Source organism: Martes martes (genome assembly GCF_963455335.1).
Source record: "Martes martes genome assembly, chromosome: 15".
In the NCBI taxonomy this organism is placed as follows: Eukaryota; Metazoa; Chordata; class Mammalia; order Carnivora; family Mustelidae; genus Martes; species Martes martes.
The window spans coordinates 55,188,352-55,206,790 of NC_137903.1; the positions used below are offsets into that span (position 1 = coordinate 55,188,352).

At 38.6% G+C, this 18,439-nt stretch overlaps 1 protein-coding gene across 2 annotated transcripts in view; it reads left to right on the plus strand.

The window, feature by feature from the left end:
* Positions 1–40: 40 nt before the first annotated feature.
* LOC308356155 (kinetochore-associated protein NSL1 homolog) overlaps positions 41–18,439 on the plus strand; it is a gene marked incomplete at its 3' end in the record, with an annotated part of 431,182 nt that continues 412,783 nt past the window's right edge. Inside the window, exons 1-4 of one of the 2 annotated variants that reach the window (XM_080824931.1) lie at positions 41–281; positions 3,373–3,448; positions 7,785–7,915; positions 9,941–9,995. In XM_080824931.1, the coding sequence (XP_080681057.1) occupies positions 51–281; positions 3,373–3,448; positions 7,785–7,915; positions 9,941–9,995 (493 nt within the window). In that variant the 5' untranslated portion in view covers positions 41–50. The remainder of the gene's footprint in view (positions 282–3,372; positions 3,449–7,784; positions 7,916–9,940; positions 9,996–18,439) is intronic. The other variant, XM_080824932.1, reaches the window with a different exon arrangement.

Sequence of the window (18,439 nt, forward strand, 5' to 3'; positions counted from 1 at the left end):
AGAGCCCGCCCTTCCGCTCCCAGCTCCCGCCCGCAGTTCAAACTGGGAAGATGGCGGGGACTCCTGTGGTAGTGCCTTCCCCTCCGCGGGACGTGGAGAGGGCAACCGGGGCGGACGACGGGGACTCGGCCGCCGCCACCTCCCGAGAGGACTTCCGGGTGCGCTGCACCTCGAAGCGGGCCGTGACGGAAATGCTAGAGCTGTGCGGCCGCTTTGTGGAAAAGCTCGGGGACACGCTGCCAGAGGAGATTCGGGAGCCCGCGCTGCGAGATGTGCAGTGGGTACGGGCCCAGTAGCCATCTCTTCTCACCCCTCACCCTCTGCCCCTCTCAAGGCTCAGAAAGAGCCTACGACCGGCTTCGCAGAGTTAGCGGTGCCGCGCGCTGCGGTAGAAGAGGCCCGAGAAACGCGAGGGTCGAAATAGACGCTGGTGTCCGCTGGGGACTCACCGCTTAGAGCAGCGCGGGCCCGTAGAAAGAGACAAGGCGAGCCCTGTGTGTGACTTGAAATTGAAGGAAGAAAGAATAGGTGGAATTGATTTTAATGTTATGTTTTATTTAGCCCGCTCTGTCCAAGATAGCATTTTAACTTGTAATAAAAAAAAGTGAACGAGGTCTTTTATCTTCTTTTGTTCGTACTAAGAAGCTTTTCACATCGGGTGGCTTAACTTTCGAGCTCATCTTTCCGGCTAGCCGCGTTTTAAGGCCTCAGTAACCACGGAGTGGCCAGTGGCTCCCCTGTTGAACAGTGCAGACAGAAACTGAAGGAGGAATTCTCCAGGAAAGGGTAATCTTGGAACTCAGGCAGTCACCAAACGAGCCACTGGTCTTTCCTTTGGCCTGTTTTAGAACTTAATGTAAAGTCAGTGGAAACATTTTCCCCTCCAAGTCTAAACTAGATAAGGAAGCTGTCTTGATTAGTAACTTCTCTGGACCTCCTAGTATTTCCCCTTCCTTTCTCATATTTTGCAAAGCCCTCAAGAAGCTTTTTTTTTTTTTTTTTAAGGAAAGACGCAATAGATTGAGGGATTGGTACCTGCCTTAAGGAAGCATACAATAGAAAATAAGTTTAAAAGCTCATAGTGCAGCACAGTTGTGAGTTAGCATGACCACAGTGTGAAACGATAAAAATAAACGCCAAATGGAAGAAGAATAAAAACAGCCCCTGGGTAGTGAGTCTGTTCCCGTTTTGTATACAGTAACGCTGTCACTACCTTCTTGCGAGGAAGGCAAGAATAGACACATACCTCAGGACATTTTTAGTAGTTTTGGAAAAAGACTGTTTTGGTGCATAAAGGTCTTAGAATTTGCCCCTTTCTAAGAAGTGCTAACCTATTTACTTTCAGAAAAAGAGGAGCTTGGCTAATCTTGGCTTATAACCTATTATACCTTAGAGGATGATAAAGTGAGTTGGAAGAAAAAAGATTTCAACAAACTACCAAGGAATTCACTTGTGTTTCATATTAAGAGCAGATAAAAGGCAGAGGCTTTAATTATGTTGACATATCTTTATTTAAAACCACATAATATTGTAATGGATATTCTAAAAAAATTGTATTGATACGATTGTGCAATGAATATTACAGTTTGTATTCTGAGATAATCCTTGAATGTCCATATATAAAGCAAGTATTTTATAAAATCTTTATAAAGTGTAGAGTGTATACTTTAACTCATAATCATTATCAGTCATTATTTGAATTATGCTTATTTTTATTTATACAAAGTGTGTAAAATACATTCTTGTTCTGAAAAAACAGCAAAACAGCATAAAGCAAAAGTTTGAATTCCTCTCCCCCACCCCTCCTCCTTCCTGGAAATAATTATTGGGAGGGTCCGGGGGGCTATAATCCTTCTATACCCTTTTTTATGGCGTTACATCTCTCTTTGTTGTTTTAGTTTTTTGTTTGTTTTTTACAGTAATGGTGTTAGGCTGATGTATTTAGCAGTTTAGCTTTTTTTTTCCTCTTCCAAATCTGTCTTTGACTATTCTTTGTCAAAGTTACATAGAGATATACTTCATTCTTTTTAGATATTGTATGATATGGATATAGTGTATTTAACCATTTTCCGAATTTGAAGTTAGATTTTATTTTCCCCTCAATATTTCATAATTTCAAATAGTACTTTAATAAACATTCCTAGTACATCCTTTTTATGTTTTTATGAGAATAGTTCTTTAGGATACATTGCTAAGAGTGAAATTGTAAGGTAATAGGGAATGTGCATTTAAAACAAATTTTTTTTAAAGATTTTATTTATTTATTTGACAGACAGAGATCCCATGTAGACAGGCAGGCAGAGAGAGAGAGGTGGAAGCAGGCTCCCTGCTGAGCAGGGAGCCCGATGTGGGGCTCAATCCCAGGACCCTGGGATCATGACCTGAGCCCAAGGCAGAGGCTTTTACCCACTGAGCCACCCAGGAGCCCCTGCATTTAAAATTTTAACCAAATTCCCTTAGTCCCTTATTTTTTAATATATTATGAAAATTTTTAATCTTTCAAAAAACAGACTAGTACAGTGGACACCTGTATATCCATCACCAAATTTAACAGTTATCAGAAATTTATTATACTTCCTGTTTTATTTATTTTTTAGGTAGGTTCCATGCCTAAGGTGGAGTTTGAGCTCATAGCCCTGAGATTAAAAGGGTCATACGCTCTTCTGCTAAGCTAGCAGGGTGTCCCTTCACACTTCCTATTTTTTTTTTTTTAGATTTTATTTATTTATTTATTTGACAGAAAGAGAGAGAGAGATCACAAGTAGGCAGAGCAGCAAGCAGAGAGGGGGGGAAGCAGTCTCCCCGCTGATCAGAGAGCCCGATGCGGGGCTCATTCCCAGAACCCTGAGATCATGACCTGAGCCGAAGGCAGAGGCTTAACCCACTAGGCCACCCAGGTGTCCCTGCACTTCCCATTTTAAAGCAAACTCCAGATCCTGTGTCATTCCATTTCTACGTACCTCAGTGTACATCTCTAAAAAATACAGTCCTTTATGAAGTAGACATTAATTTTACTTTGTTTTAAGCATTTTTCCCTTGTTAACACTGATGCTTGTTCAGCAGCACGTGTAGTACTTGTACCCTTGAGATTCAGCTGAGCTCAACTTTGTTAGCTTGTATTTTTTCTTCATTAAAGAAGTACATAAATTTTGAATCAAATTTTCTCAGATGTACCATAATGGTTATCAGAGCTAAAATGAAGGAAGAATCAGTGATTGAAATGGGATCTTCATTGAAAAGAATACAGTAATAAGCTCGTCTATTTTTCTTGATATTCTGTATTACAAATCTGAAGTTTGTACTTTGCCAAAATGTTTTAGTTCAATATTTAAAGTTATTTTCAGTGACTTGAGTATTGTAAATTTATTTCAGACTTTTGAATCAGCTGTGCAAGAGAATGTCAGCATTAATGGACAAGCATGGCAGGAAGCTTCAGATAGTTTTATGGGTATGTGATTTAACTTTCCTTCTGTCATTAATTTCTGAGTGATTTTTGTAGCTAATTTTATCTTGAATGCTAATTTTTAATCCCCGTTTTCAGTCTTGTTTTTTAAAAGATTTATTAATTTGTTTGTTTATTTGAGAGAGACAGCAGAGTGAGAGATAGCACCAGCAGGGTGGGGGGCACAGAGGGAGAGGGAGAAGCAGGCTTAGCGCTGAGCAGGGAGCCCCATGCAGGGCTCCATCCCAGGACTCTGGGATCATGACATGAGCCAAAGGCAAATGCCCAACCGACTGAGCCACCCAGGGGCCCCTCGGTGTCCCTTCTTCTAAAAATTTTCCTTCACCAAAAAAAAAAAAAAAAGTTTCCTTCACTGGGGGGGAAAGGGAAACAAATCTAGAAGGCTACTGAGGCAAACTATACAGTAGTTGCCTTGGTTTTAATATGCGTTATCTGGCATTCTCAATAAGGTTTTCATCTGATTAGTTTGAAAGTATTCTTGTCAGTAGGTTGCCGGAAAATACTGTACTGCTATCTCCAGATGAAGAAACAGGCCCCAGAGAATTTCTGTGATTAAAACCTTATAAATCAAGTTGTATTTTTACAAATGATCCTTATAGTAGACAGCGAAGTACCCTTAGAAGTACGAAGTTAAATTCTAAGGGTCCCAACCATGTAAAGGATGAAGTAAATATATGGAGAAACCCCCTAAGAGACAGAATGCTTTCTTTCTGTTTAATATTTATTTAATTAATTAATTTGAGAGGGAGAGAGAGAGCGAGAAAACACAAGCGGGGGAGCTGCAGAGGAAGAGGAGAAGCAGACTCCCCGCTGAGCAGGGAGCCTGATGCAGGGCTCAATCCCAGGATCCCGGGATCATGACCTGAGCCGAAGTTTAACTGACTGGTCCACCAAGATACCCCAGAATACTTTCTTCAAAACAGACTTAACTGTAACCCTAATGGTGTTGACATATCTAAAAAAAAAATCAAAATGTTAATGGAAAGAAAACAGTCCGTGGCCAGTGTAAGAAGGCAACAAATTTAGTAGAAAAGAAATGATCTGTGTGAAGAAAGGGTCAGAATTCTCCAGCAAAGTCTAGGAGAAGGGCTACCCTCACGAGAGGGTCAGAGTATCTTGTCTTTCCCCATGGTCATATTACAGAGTCTGACCAGCATAACTTGGTATCACTGCTTGGTATTACTTGCTATCCAGTCATACCCTTGAGCTGATTCCAAGCGCATCAGGTAACCCTCTTTGGTTATAATTTTTCTTCTCAACATTAAGGTAATACTTTGCCCAGAAAACTTCAATGTTTAACCCTTGGGATTATTATAGTTATCTCTTCAAGGTCACCAAAATTTACTTTCTGGTTTATATATTGAAATGGTAAAAGCAATAACATTAGATTTCCCGAATAACAGAATGATGGCCAATTAGTAGAGGAGAGGAAGTGTATCACAATCACCTAAGAGTATTTTTAAACTCTACGGCCTTCCCTGTGTCTTTATTTGACTCTTGTTCTGTGAAGTCAGTTTGGAGTTGCTTTATTGTTTGCTCCAGGCTGCCTTTAGCAATATGATTCATCAATTTATAGATTAAGATACGTATTTTCTAATTGGTTGACAGCCTGGGTAGAGTGTGGTTATTCTTTGCCCCTTTTCTTCCTTATGATTGTGAGGCAAATAGTTCAGAATACTATAATTTTACCTGCTTTCACTGACACTTGATAGTGACATACCAAATTCTAGGCCATAGATGAAAACACGCGGTCCTTACTATTTAGGAACTCATTGTTAATGGAAAGAAATGGACAGGGAATTACTATACTGTTTAGGAAGGGGGATAAGACCTAATCGAGTAGATTGTTGTTAAATGCATTTAATGAATGACAGCATGCTAGATAAAAAGGAGGAAGGATATTGGAAGCAGAGAGAACAGCATGTGCAAAGGCATGAAAGAGTGATATGTTTGGAAAATGTCAGAAATGAATTGGGAAAACGAATGGCAGGTGTGACCAGAGGTACGCTGAGGCCAGATCACAAAGAGCCCTGAGAGTTTGCTAAGGAATTTGTACTTTATCCTGCAGGCAATGGGGAGCCAGTGGAGATTTTTAAAATAGAATTTACATGAAAAGCTTTGCATTTTAGAACACTGAGTGCTGCCTGTGAAGGGGGTGGATTGGAGAGGGGTGAAATTCAAGGTGGGCTGATCTGAGGGAAGTTATTGCAGTAGTACAGTAAGAGACGGTGAAGACATGCTCAAAGACAGGAGAAAAGGAGAGAAGAAGGTTCTGCAGATGAGATTCAAAGGGTTTGTATCTGATCAAATACATAGAAGCAGTAAGGAAGCTTCACAAGGGCAGAGGTTTGTCTGTTTTGTTCACTGGGATCATTGTAGAAATGAGTGAACAAATAAAAGGAAAGAAGAAATGAATATACAAGTGAAAACAACTTTCTTCTTTCCTCTGTGGCTACCCTGAAAGGACTTGATTTCAGGCTTGACCAGGTTCATTTAAGAATTAAAGTGTACGTTTCCCGAGAGCAGGGGCTATATTTGTTTTTCAGCACTTGGCTTGGCATATAGTAGGTACACAGTAAATACTTGTTAAATTGGTGACAAAATCTTCTCTCAAATCTGCTCAAATTGTTTATACATTCAGTTTTGTAGCTTTATCATTAGGTGGCGCTGAAAAACCATTTTCCTCCATAGAAGATTTAGCTGGGAGACTATTTTTTCTTAACTGTGAAATAGTACATTATTTCAGGCTAATGACTGAACTTTTTAAATGGTAAGTTAAAATTTAGGAAAGGCTACTCATCTCAATGAGTATTCAAAGTAAGCAGTGATTGTTTTTCTCATAATACTCCCAAAAGAATTTAGTTGGTCTTAGTATCTGTTACATGAATGAGATATACCCGATGTACTTCATCAATCTTTACCCAGTATGTATGTGTGCGTATATATATGCTGATATGTCAGCAATGTTTGAAAGCTTCCAAAAATAAATATCACAGTTTCAGAATTCTTAGTGAAGCTTCTACTTAATAAAATAGATACATTTCTAGCATAGACCGTGACATAGAACAGCTATGATGTGAGACCACTTAGGCCAATGATCTAGCTCTTTAGTTTAGTTTAGTTTTGTTTGGAGATTTATTTATTTGAGAGAGAGTGAGGGTGTGAATGCGCATGTAAGAAGCCGGTTTTTTGGTGGGGGGGAGCAGAGGGAGAAGGAGAGAATGCTCAAGTAGACTCCCCACTGAGCAAGGAGACACTCGGGCTGGATCCTAGGATCCTGAGATCATGACTGAACTGAAATCAAGAGTCAGACCTGTCATCGACTCAGCCACCCAGGCACCCCGTTCTGTAGTACTTTTAACTACTTATTCTTGAAGACGACTTTCAAAATAAGGTTGATGTACCACCTGCATTCATTTCATCTAGAGTACTTAGTTTTGGGGACCCATTCCGGAGGCCTCTGTTGAATCAAAATGTCTGCACTTCTGACAAGTTCCCCATGTAATTATTTTGCTGAAGTTTGAGATTCACTATTTTAAAACAGGAAAGCTACAGAGAAGAGTTTTAGTTAAAGTATAAAGTCACCGTGTCTCTTACTTTTTCCTGCTATTTATCCATTGGTATCTATTTCAGACTTCACTTTTCTGCTCTGCTACTGTCACAGCTTTGGTGCAGCACATAATAAAGTCAAAACATGTTGGAAACTCTAACATTAAATGTCCTTTACAGTCTAGTGCTTTTATATTTTATCATCCTTCTTTCCTTACACTTTGTCCTGCAGCCACTTAGAACTTTTAGTTTTAGAACAAAGTTTCCCAAAACCTCTGTGATCTTGGAAATACAGTTTGCTCTGCCTAAAATGCTTCCTCCTGTTATTTTTTGTCCCACCTTATTTTATCCAATGGATTTACATTTATATTTCAAGCCTTAGCTCAAATGTCGCTTTCTGTTTAACGTCTTAAATTCCCCAGGTAGAGTTAGTGTTCTCTTATTCTGTGTCTATATAGCATTTTGTTCATACCTTAATTGCATTTATCAAGTTGTTTTGCAGTTATGTTTCTTCCAGGCTCTTAGAAAGCAGGGATCATGTTATATTCATCTTTGTATTTTTCTGATTTAGGCCTGGCTTCCCATAGGTGCTCATTAATTGGTTTTTCAGTGAGTAAATAAATGAATTAATCACCAAGGTGGGGGGTCCATTAACTTACTATATTTGTTTTCAATTATTTTGTATTTTCTAAATTTAGCTTGTTACATTTCTATATACAATATAAGCAATGTGTTTTAAGAAATTTTTGATACTGTTTGTCTCTTGAAATAGATTCTGATATCAAAGTACTTGAAGATCAGTTTGATGAAATCATAGTAGATGTAGCCACAAAACGTAAGCAGTATCCCAGAAAGATCCTTGAATGTGTCATCAAAACCATAAAAGCAAAACAAGAAATTCTGGTAAGATGATTTATCTTTGAGATAAGAAGCTTTGTTTTATGTCTGTTTTACTATAAAAAAGTTAACATATGAGGTCTTTGTGGACACACGTGACATTTTGTTTTCTTTGTCTTTTCTTACTCAATTACTACTGTTTGTCTCGTAAGATTTTTTTTTCCAGTTCTAAGTTATACTAGATTTTGAACATAGCTGATTTTAAAATATAATTTGAGGAAAGAAGACTAACTTTCCAATTCTGAGACAGGAAAGAAAAATAAGTTTATCTTTTTTTAAAAGATTTTATTTATTTGAGGTGGGGCAGTGGGAGAGCATCTTTAAGCAGACTCCCTGCTAAGCGCAGACCTTGACCTGGGGCTCAATCTCACAACCTCTGAGATCATGACCTGAGCCAGAACCAAGAGTCAGATGCTTTGAGCCATCCAGGCCCTCAATAAATTTATCTGTGGAGCCTTTTCTTTCTTTGTGTCATTTGTGTTTGGCACATTATTTGTACATGTTTATAAATTCTGGAAGGCCTCTTTAGCTTAAATTGATGATGAAGGTTGAATACCTGTCAGAACACTGAAATTTGCTTTATAAATTGCGTGTAATTTGTTTTGCTCCAAAAGTCATGATGGTGTGGGAGTAGGTTTGCTGGGAATGGCACTGCCTCTGGAGTGAGAAACACATGTTGCTTTAAATTATGTTATACTACTTATCATTAATTTTTGAAATTAGCATACTTTCACATTTAAATCTTCCAGTTGCTTTTTGTCAGGAATTGTTTTAGACAGTGCAGGCATTGTTCTGTGAGAAAAAAATATAAGCAGCATTTTTCTTTTTCTTTTTTTCTTCCCAAGCATTTTCAAAAAAATACCCTACTCTATCCTCTCCCACTCAGCCTTGCGTTTTAAAGTTTCCCTAAGAAAAACATTCAAAATGTATTTCTTTTCTCTCTGTTATTACCCCCTTCTTTCCTGGAAAAAAACTGAGCTGGCAATGAGTATTGCATCAAAGAAAGAAGGCGGGCAGGCCTAGGTGAGGTGCTGCCGTGGAAGGTTAAAAATGGACGCCAAACGGATTGATGGGGTGAGGATACTGAAGGCAGCCCTTTTAGAAGACATTTTTCGCTCCTGCTGGCTTTGGGCAGGAGTAAGGAACATTTTACTCTTTCTTTTTGCTAAATTACAGATCTTATTCCATGAGCCTTGCCCAGGGGCCATGCGAAGCTCCATGTTGTTCCAGTTTTGCTGTATGTGCTGCTGAAGGGAGCGCGTGGATCCTTTGCTGTAATTCTGCTCTCATAGTCCCAGGATACCACAGGACAGATACGCGTCAGTGCGCTGACGTGGTAGTGGCCGCTTTGTAAAACAGAGCTCCTGGGAAATATGAGTTCCAAGCTCCAAACACTTCTCTTAAAATGAACTTTAGAAAACCTGTCTGTTCATAATTTGGAGACTGCCTTGTACTTTAAACAGAAAATTCAGTCTCTGTGGCTTTAATTTGCTTGCTTGCTTTTCTTGAACTTTTTTTGTGGTGCTATTTCTTAGTGTATGCAGTGGGTGGCAATGCTAGAAAAGGTAACATTTAGTTTGATCTTTCCCCTCCTTTCCTAAAGATTTCAGGACTGACCTTCCTTCCTTCCTTTCTTCCCCTTCCTTCCTCTCTCCTTCCTTCCTTTCCCTCCCTCTTCCTTCCTTCTTTCCTCCCCTTCCTTCCTTCCTTACTCTTACTTATTTGAGAGAGAGAGAAAGCACTAGTGGGGCATGGTGGTAAGGGGCAGAGGGAGAGGGAGAAGCAGACTCCCTGCTGAGCAGAGAACTCAGTGCTCAACACTGGGCTCCATCCAAGGACCCTGAGATCATGACCTGAGGTGACCTGAGCTGTAGACAGTCAACTGACTGAGCCACCCATGCACCCTCCCCCCTTTTTTTCGTTAGAAGAACGGTTCTACCAGCTAATAGTATATTTGCTTATATTAGTTGAAGGAAATGTTTATATGAAGGATTAAGTGATTAAATCTGTTTTACCTTATATTGTGTTTAGAAGCAGTACTACCCTGTTGTACATCCATTGGACCTCAAATATGACCGTGATCCAGGTGAGTCATTGCTCATTTGTGGTAAAAGTGAAACACCAGCTTGTAATTTTTATGAGTTCCTAATCCTCTTTTAAAGGTGTCAGTGGGAAGGATATCTTCCCTTCGACGCTCTAACTTACTACTGTGTTTAGCTCTTCTCTAAGATTATAAAAACTTGGCTCTAAATGTACTGGCTCAGTAATCTCCAGGAGTAGGTCCTAGGAATCTGGACTTTTATAAAGCTCTCCCTTGACCTGGACTATTAACAACATCTCAGTCTCTAACTTCTGTTATAGTACTGTCCCATTTCTCACTGCTACTATACTGTCCATGCTTTGTATTACGGTCTAAGTTATACTGTTAAAGGGTTCATGGTTTCACTCCCCAGTGTGATAACCGTCATTGGTTTCTCAATGTTTGCAAAATAAAATCCAATAAAAATATATTGTTGAACTTAAGAAGAGATATGCATACTTGATAAACTTTTGAACTCAATTCTGTTTCCATTTAGATGCATCCTTTAAAACTCAGAGAAATAAAATTGGTAAATCTTATGTAAATCTAGCAACAGAATTTGCATTGCTAAAACGGTGGATCATATATATTTTTAAATGGCTCTATTCACACATTTAAAAATTCGTAACAATTTTTCTAAGATATCTTTTGGTGTTTTCTTTGGCATTCAAAAGTACCATTTATTTGTTTCTTTATTTTTTTAAGATTGTATTAATTTGTTTATTAGAGAGAGTGAGAGCACACATGTGCACGTGCAAGCCAGGGAGCAGCTGAGGGAGAGGGACAAGCACATTCCGTGCTGAGCGCGGAGCCTGATGTGGTACTCAGTCCTGCGACCCTGAGACCATGACCTGAGCTGAAATCAAGAGTCAGGTGTTTAACTGACTGAGTGCACCCTGGTGCACCCCCTCTCCTTTTCTTAAATACCCTTTCTGAACTTTTAGAAGAACAGTTAAAACCTTGATTTGTTTATATGGGCTACTTACACTTATGGTTTTGCGTACTTTATCTTTGTCTAATTGTGCACTACTTTCTAACATATCCCCTGCCCCTCCTAAATCTCCCAAAGCCAATGGAGATAAACCAAGAGGGCGATGTACAAGTGTATAGATACTCAGAAATTTGTTAAAATCACAGCATTCACTCTGTTTGACAAATAAAAATTGACCTAGGCCCACTAAAAAGGGGGAAGTTGCCAAAATGCAGTAGTTGACATAGACTGTTTTGATTTTGAGCAACATGAAGATAATAGTTGAAACTTGTGGTATCATAATTACCCAAGTATTGCTTTTCTTTTCTTTCTTTCTTTCTTTTTTTTGTTTAAACTCTACATCCAGTGTGGGGTGTGAATTCATGATCCGGAGATCAAGAGTCACATGCTCTACAACTGAGCCAGCCAGTTGCCCCTGCCTCAAGTATTACTTTTTAAATATAATTATCCTCTAAAGAAACTTGTAAACTTTTTATCTTAGGAGGGAAAACAAATTTACTTTAATGATCTTTAAGGTCCCCTCTCTCTCTTTCAAATAAATAAATAAATCTAAAAAATAATAACCTTTTGATCAATCCTATCTCATTTACAACAACATACCTTATAATACTGCTTATAATATAATACTGCTTAACTTGTAATACATCTAACTGATAAAATCATACAAAATTAACTAAAATGGCTTAGGAAAATAGCATACATTTGTATGGAACCTAAAAGTCTGAATAATCTGCATGGGAAAGTTTTTGTGGGAACTTGTTGAAAATTTTTTCTTGTTATTAGACTATTAAGTGATACCAAGTTTATTTGAAAGCCGACATTTTTAAAAGAAGGTTTTCTGGTTTTCAACAAACAATACTTAGCCAATGTGTATAACATTGATTTGGCAGTCACGTTGAGAACTTCGAGGTATACGTAGTTAAAGTAGACAGATTCTCGTATGAAGAGCTTCTGTTTGAGTGTAAGAGATGAACATAAATCAATTTTTTCATGCCCTTAATTGGTTCTCTTCCCAGTTTCCCCTGAGTAAATGGTACCTTCATCTGCGTTTTTGCTTTAGTTAGAAGTCAGCCTTTCCTCCTTTGAACTCCTCATATCCAGTCCATCAATAAACTACAAATGATTCCTTTGAAAATCTCACGTTCATCTGTTTGTCTCCATCCTGCTATTATCACTTCTAATCTAGATCATCATCATTTTAGTCAGGATTTCCGCATATACTTTCTAGAAGGTCTTCCTGGTTCACTCTTGTTTTTTCCCCATTCCATTGTATATGTATATTGGGCAGAGTTGATTTTTTAAAAGTTCTTTGAAATATTTCAAACATATAGAAAATATGGAGTATAACATAATGGACATCTTTGTTGCTACCACCCATGTTTAAGGGCTATTCACATTCTTGCCAAATTTGTTTCAGACATTTTTAGGAACCTGTGGACGCGCTTGAATCCTTCTCTGTACTCTTTTACTATTCTATCCTATTCTCTCTTACTTCAGAAGTAATCACTATCTTCAAGCTGAGTGGATCCTTACTGTCCATGTTACTCTTTTACTGTATAGACATATAACCAGAAATAATGTATGTCATTCATTTTTTAGATTTTTATATAAATTGTATCATACTGATCATATTCTGCAACTTTCCCCCCCTTGACACTGTATATACACAAAGCTTTCCATGCATTGAGCTAATATATAGTATTCCAGAATATGAATAAACCACTACTTATCCATTCCTCTGTTACGAGACACTTAGATTATTTCTTTTTTTGCTGTTATAAATAGTCTTACAATGAATATTCTTAAAACTGTTTCCTTATATAGTGTAAATATGCCACAGATTTTCTGGAGTACGCAGATTTTCTGGAGTACATTTCTGGAAGTAGAATTTCTAGGTCTTAAGGTTTGTTTCTATTCAGCTATTACATTTGAACTGTTACTATTCAGCCATAACGTTCTATTACATATGAACTTTACTGCCCATCCAAAGTAGTTGTATCAGTTTACATTCCCACGAGCAGTGTTTGAAAGTTCTTGCTTTCCCATATTTTGCCAGCATTTGTTACTGTCCGGCTTTCAGTATAATCACAGTTATACAGCCATCACCAAAATAAATTTTTAAACATTTCCATCACTTCAAAAAGAAATCTCATACTCCTTAGCCATTCTCCCACAGTCTCTTCCCTCTCTGCCCTGGCCCTAGGCAACCACTAATCTGCTTACTGTCTATAGATTTGAGTGTTCAGGACATTTATATAAATGGAATCATGCAATATGTTGTCCTTTAAGAACGAAACAAGATGAAACCAGAGAGGGAGACAAACCATAAGGGACTCTTAATTTTAGGAAACAAACTGAGGGTTGCTGGAGGGGAGGGACGTGGCGGATGGGGTAACTGGGTGGTAGACATTGGGTAGGGTATGTGTTGTAATGAGCACTGGGTATCACATGAGACCGACGGATCTTGACCTGTACCCCTGAAACAAATCATACATTATATGTTAAGTAATTGAATTTAGTTAAAAAAAAATTGGGTGCCTAGGTGGCTCAGTCAGTTAAGCGGCTACCTTCGGCTCAGATCGTGATCTCAGGATCCTGGGATCGAGTCCCGCATTGGGCTCCCTGCTCAGCGGGGAGTCTGCTTCTCCCTCTCCCTCTGCCTGCCGCTCCCCCTGCTTATACTCTCTCTCTCTCTGTGTCAAATAAATAAAATATTATAAAAAAATTAATAAAAAAAAGAATGAATGGCTTCTTTTAATTAGCATAGTGTTTTCAAGGTCCAATCATGTTGTAGGATGTATCACTGCTTCATTTCTTTTCATCGCCAAAGAATACTGCTCTTACGTATATACTTTCCATTTATCCATTCATCGGTGTAGAGACTTTTTTTTTTTTTTCCAAGTAGGCCCTGTGCCCAGTGTGGGGCTCGAACTCATGACCGTAAGATCAAGAGTCGCATGCTCTACTGACTGAGCCAGCCAGGCATCCCCAGTGTAGAGATATTTCTGAGTTGTTTCCATGTTGGACTATTATGAATAATGCTGCTGTGGACATATATGTATAAGTTTTGTGTGGACATGTTTTCAGTTCTCTTGAGTATATGTAACTAGGAATGGGATTGCTGGATTATATGGTAACTCTTGTTTAGATTTTTTTTAAAAGACTTATTCATTTGAGAGAGAGAGAGCACAAGTGGGGTGGGAGGGGCAGAGGGAGAGAGAGAGCAGACCCCCCACTGAACTGGGAGCCTGATGTGGGGCTCCGTTCCAGGACTCTGATACCATAACCTGAGCCAAAGGTAGATGCTTAACTGACTGAGCCACCCAGACACCCTCTCCCTTATTTTTTTTAAGATTGTATTTATTTATTTAGATACAGAGCACGTGACCCGTGGTAGGGGCAGAGGGAGAGGGAGGGAAGAGAATCTCAAGTAGACTCTACACTGAGCATGGATCCCTACTTTGGGCTCCATCTCGTGACCCTCAGATCATGACCTCAGCAGAAATCAAGAGTGGGTTGCTTAACCGACTGAGCCACGCAGGTGCCCCAACTCTAGTTGAGCTTTTTGAGGAACTGCTGAAGTGTTTTCCAGGGCGGCTGTACCATTCACATTACTACTAGGAGAGTGTGAGTGTTCCATTTGCTCCAGAGCCTCACCAAATCTTGTTATATTTGTCTTTCTTTTTGTGGCCATTCTAATGGGTGGGAAGTGGTATCCTACTGTGATTTTGATTGGCATTTCTCTTCTGATTAACAATGAGCATCTTTTCTTGTGCTTATCGGTCATTAGTTTATCTTTGGAGAAATGTCTATTCATATGCTTTGACCATTTTTTTAAAAAATTTATTTATTTATTTATTTGACAGATAGAGATCACAGGCAGGCAGAGAGGCAGGCAGAGAGAGAGAGGAGGAAGCAGGCTCCCTGCTGAGCAGAGAGCCCAATGTGGGGCTGGATCCCAGGACCCTGGGATCATGACCAGAGCTGAAGGCAGAGGATTTAACCCACTGAGCCACCCAGGCGCCCCTGCTTTGACCATTTTTAAATTGGATTATTTATCTTTTTATTTTTTATTTTTTTTTAAAGATTTTATTTGTTTATTTGACAGAGAGAGATCATGAGTAGGCAGAGCAGCAGGCAGAGAGAGAGAGGGAAGCAGGCTCCCCGCTGAGCAGGGAGACCCATGCGGGCTCGATCCCAGGACCCCGAGATCATGACCTGAGCCAAGAGCAGAGGCTTAGCCCACTGAGCCACCCAGGCGCCCCTATTTATCTTTTTTTTGTTGAGTTGTAATTATTCTTTATATATTCTGGAAATTAGTCCATTATCAGATTCGTGATTTACAAATATTTTCTCCTTTGTCTTTATGTTGTCTTTCACTTTCTTGATGGTTTTCTTTGAAGTACAAAAGTTTTAAATTTTGATAAGTCCAATTTATTTACTTTTTTCCTTTGATTGTTTACACATTTGATGTCTTATCTCAGAAACCATTACCTAATACAAGGTCATGAAGATTTGTTTCTAAGAGTTTCATAGTTTTAGTTCTTACATTTAGGTCTTTGATCCATTTTGAGTTAATTTTTGTGTATGGTGTGAGGTAGGACTCCAACTTCGTTCTTTTACGTATGTATATCTAAATTGTTTCTAGCACCATTTGTTGAAAAGACTATTTTTTATTTCAGTGAATTGTACTGGCAACCTTGTTAGAAGTGAGTTCACTGTAATGTGCAGATTTATTTCTGGTCCTACCGTTCTATTTCATTGATCTGTATATCTGTCCTTGGGCCAGTACTACGCTGTTTTGATTATTAAAGTTTTGCAGTAAGTTTTGAAATCAGAGCATACAGGGCCTCCAACTTGGTGCTTTTTCAAGAATGTTTGGCATTCCTGGCTCCCTTAAATTTCCATATGAATTTTAGAATCAGTTTGTCAATTTTGCAAGGAAGCCAGCTGGGATTTTGATAGGGATTGTGTTGAAATTGAAGATTAATCTGGGAGTAATGCTAACTTAAGGTTAAGTTTTCCAGTCCATGAACAACAAACATCTTTCCATTTATTTAGATCTTTGACTTCTTTCAACAGAGTTTTCTAGTTTTTAGCACTTCTTTTGTTACATTTATTCTCAAGTATTTTATTCTTTTGATGCTAATGTAATTGGGATTTTGAGAAATTTTATTTTCACTTTGGTCATTGCTATTATATAGGAATGGAATTGATTTTTATGTATTGATCTTGCTGAGCTCATTTATTAGTTTTTTAGTGGATTCTTTAGGATTTTCTATATATAAGATTGTATCATATCATCTGCAAATAGAGGTAGTTTTACTTCTCCCTTTCCAGTCTGCATACCTGACATTCATTGTTGATGAAAGGTCTTCTGAGAGTGTAACTGCCATTTTTATAGATAGTCCCTTTTTCTCTCCTGACTTTTTAGATCTTCTCTGTAATTCTTAGTGCTCTGCAATTTTACCACAATGTGCCTAGATGTTTATTTTTAGTTTTCTAGCAGGGTGTTTTATGTGTACTTGTTTCTTATTTTTTAACATTGAAAATAATTTTATTTTTCTTGATTGTATAAAAACACATTCACATTCTAAAAATGTTAAAAGCATAGGAAATACAGTACATGAACTTACATACTCATGATTATTGCTTTATTTCTACACCTTCAGTCCACCTGCAAATCTTGCTGCCCTTACTTTGGAAACATACTCCAAATTCAGCCACATCCCCCTAAATCCATCACTACCTCTCTTACGCATGTTCTCTTAGCAGGATTTCTACGATAGTCACCTCACTGGTCTCCTTCCTTCCATTCCAGTTTTCCACCCAGCCGCCAGAGAATTCCTTTCAAAGCATAATCAGATCATCTCACCCCCTGCTTAAAACCCTGTAGTGGCTCCCCATCCTCCTTCCCTTGGTTTACAAGATCCTTTCTGACTTGGTCCCTGGCTGTTTCTCGGATTTCATCTGTGACCTTGGTCTCTTATCATTCTCACCTTTCCTTATTGTGCTGCAAAGGCACTAGCATTCTTGCTGTTTCCCCAAAGACATGCCAAACGCACACTTGCCCTGTGGCTTTCTCACTTGCTGTTCCCTGGTTCCCCTCTGAAACCACCTGCCTGACTCACTTCACTTAGTTCTCTGTTCAAGGTTACCTCATCCGAGAGGTTTTTCCTGACAACCTCTATCACATTCCCTTCTGACTCCTTTAGTCATACTCTGTCCCCTTAATCTGCTTTTGTTTTTTCACCACTTAAGACATATAATTTGTGTTTGTTTTATCATCTTTACCTCCCCCCCACCGTATTATAAACTGCCCATGAATAAGGACTTTGTTTTGTACTTGTGTATCCCACGCTAACTCTCTGAGTTCATTATCTGACATTGTACATTCAAGAAGTATCTATGAAATAAATACACAATTTTATGTAAATTGATCATATACATTAAAAAAATAAAGATAGTATTCTATTTTATACTTTTCGTTTTTGGCTTCCTCTCTCTCTTCCATTCACTACACCTTTAGATATCCAATCTTAACCTGGTACAATACCGTTTATCCGTCTTTCTGCACTTACATAATCATACAGGAATACATATGTACTGGACATTTACCGGGGTAATTTATTTTACAGGAAATTGGTTCATGTATTCACATTATGTGCAGTTTACTCTTTTAACCTAAGGATATGGTAGAAATCCTCCAATTCAACTGCCATAGATCTGTGTTTGTATTTTAAATAGTTATATTTTTATAGTTTTTGTGCTCATAGTGAATGCAAGTTTAATATGAAATTTTAAAGAACCAGTGGTGTATATATAGTAGTAAATGAAAATCCTCCCAAGTCTGCTGATCCCACACACCTTCAAATAGAAAACCAGTTTGATATGTCCGATTTTAGATCTTTATCACTGTATTTGTAAGTGAGCCGACAGGCACAGGGGATTTTAAGTTGTCTATTCTCTTATATAACTATTACATAATACATTCTGTGACTTTTTCACTCAACAATGTAACAGTAGTTCAACTCTGCATTTTGTTGGCAATTTCTTTGTGATTTGTACACACACAATTTTATTTAAATAGATTATGCACATTTGGGAAGAGTGGGATTTTTTATTTGTTTTGCTTGCATCCTCTTTCCTCCCATCTTCCACTCATGTCTCCAAGTATACTTTCAATCAGAGAACTCCCATCTTCTAGAAAATCTTTAACCTAATCTTTCAGCTTTGCTTCATCATTTCTTCTATTTTTGTATTATTCTTGTTTGCATTTAATAATTTATTTTTCTTGGGGCACCTGGGTGACTCAGTGGGTTAGAGCCTCTGCCTTTGGCTCAGGTCATGATCCCAGGGTCCTGGGATCGAGCCCTGCATCGGGCTCTCTGCTCAGCAGGTAGCCTGCTTCCTCCTCTCTCTCTCTCTCTCTCTCTCTGCCTGCCTTTCTGCCTACTGT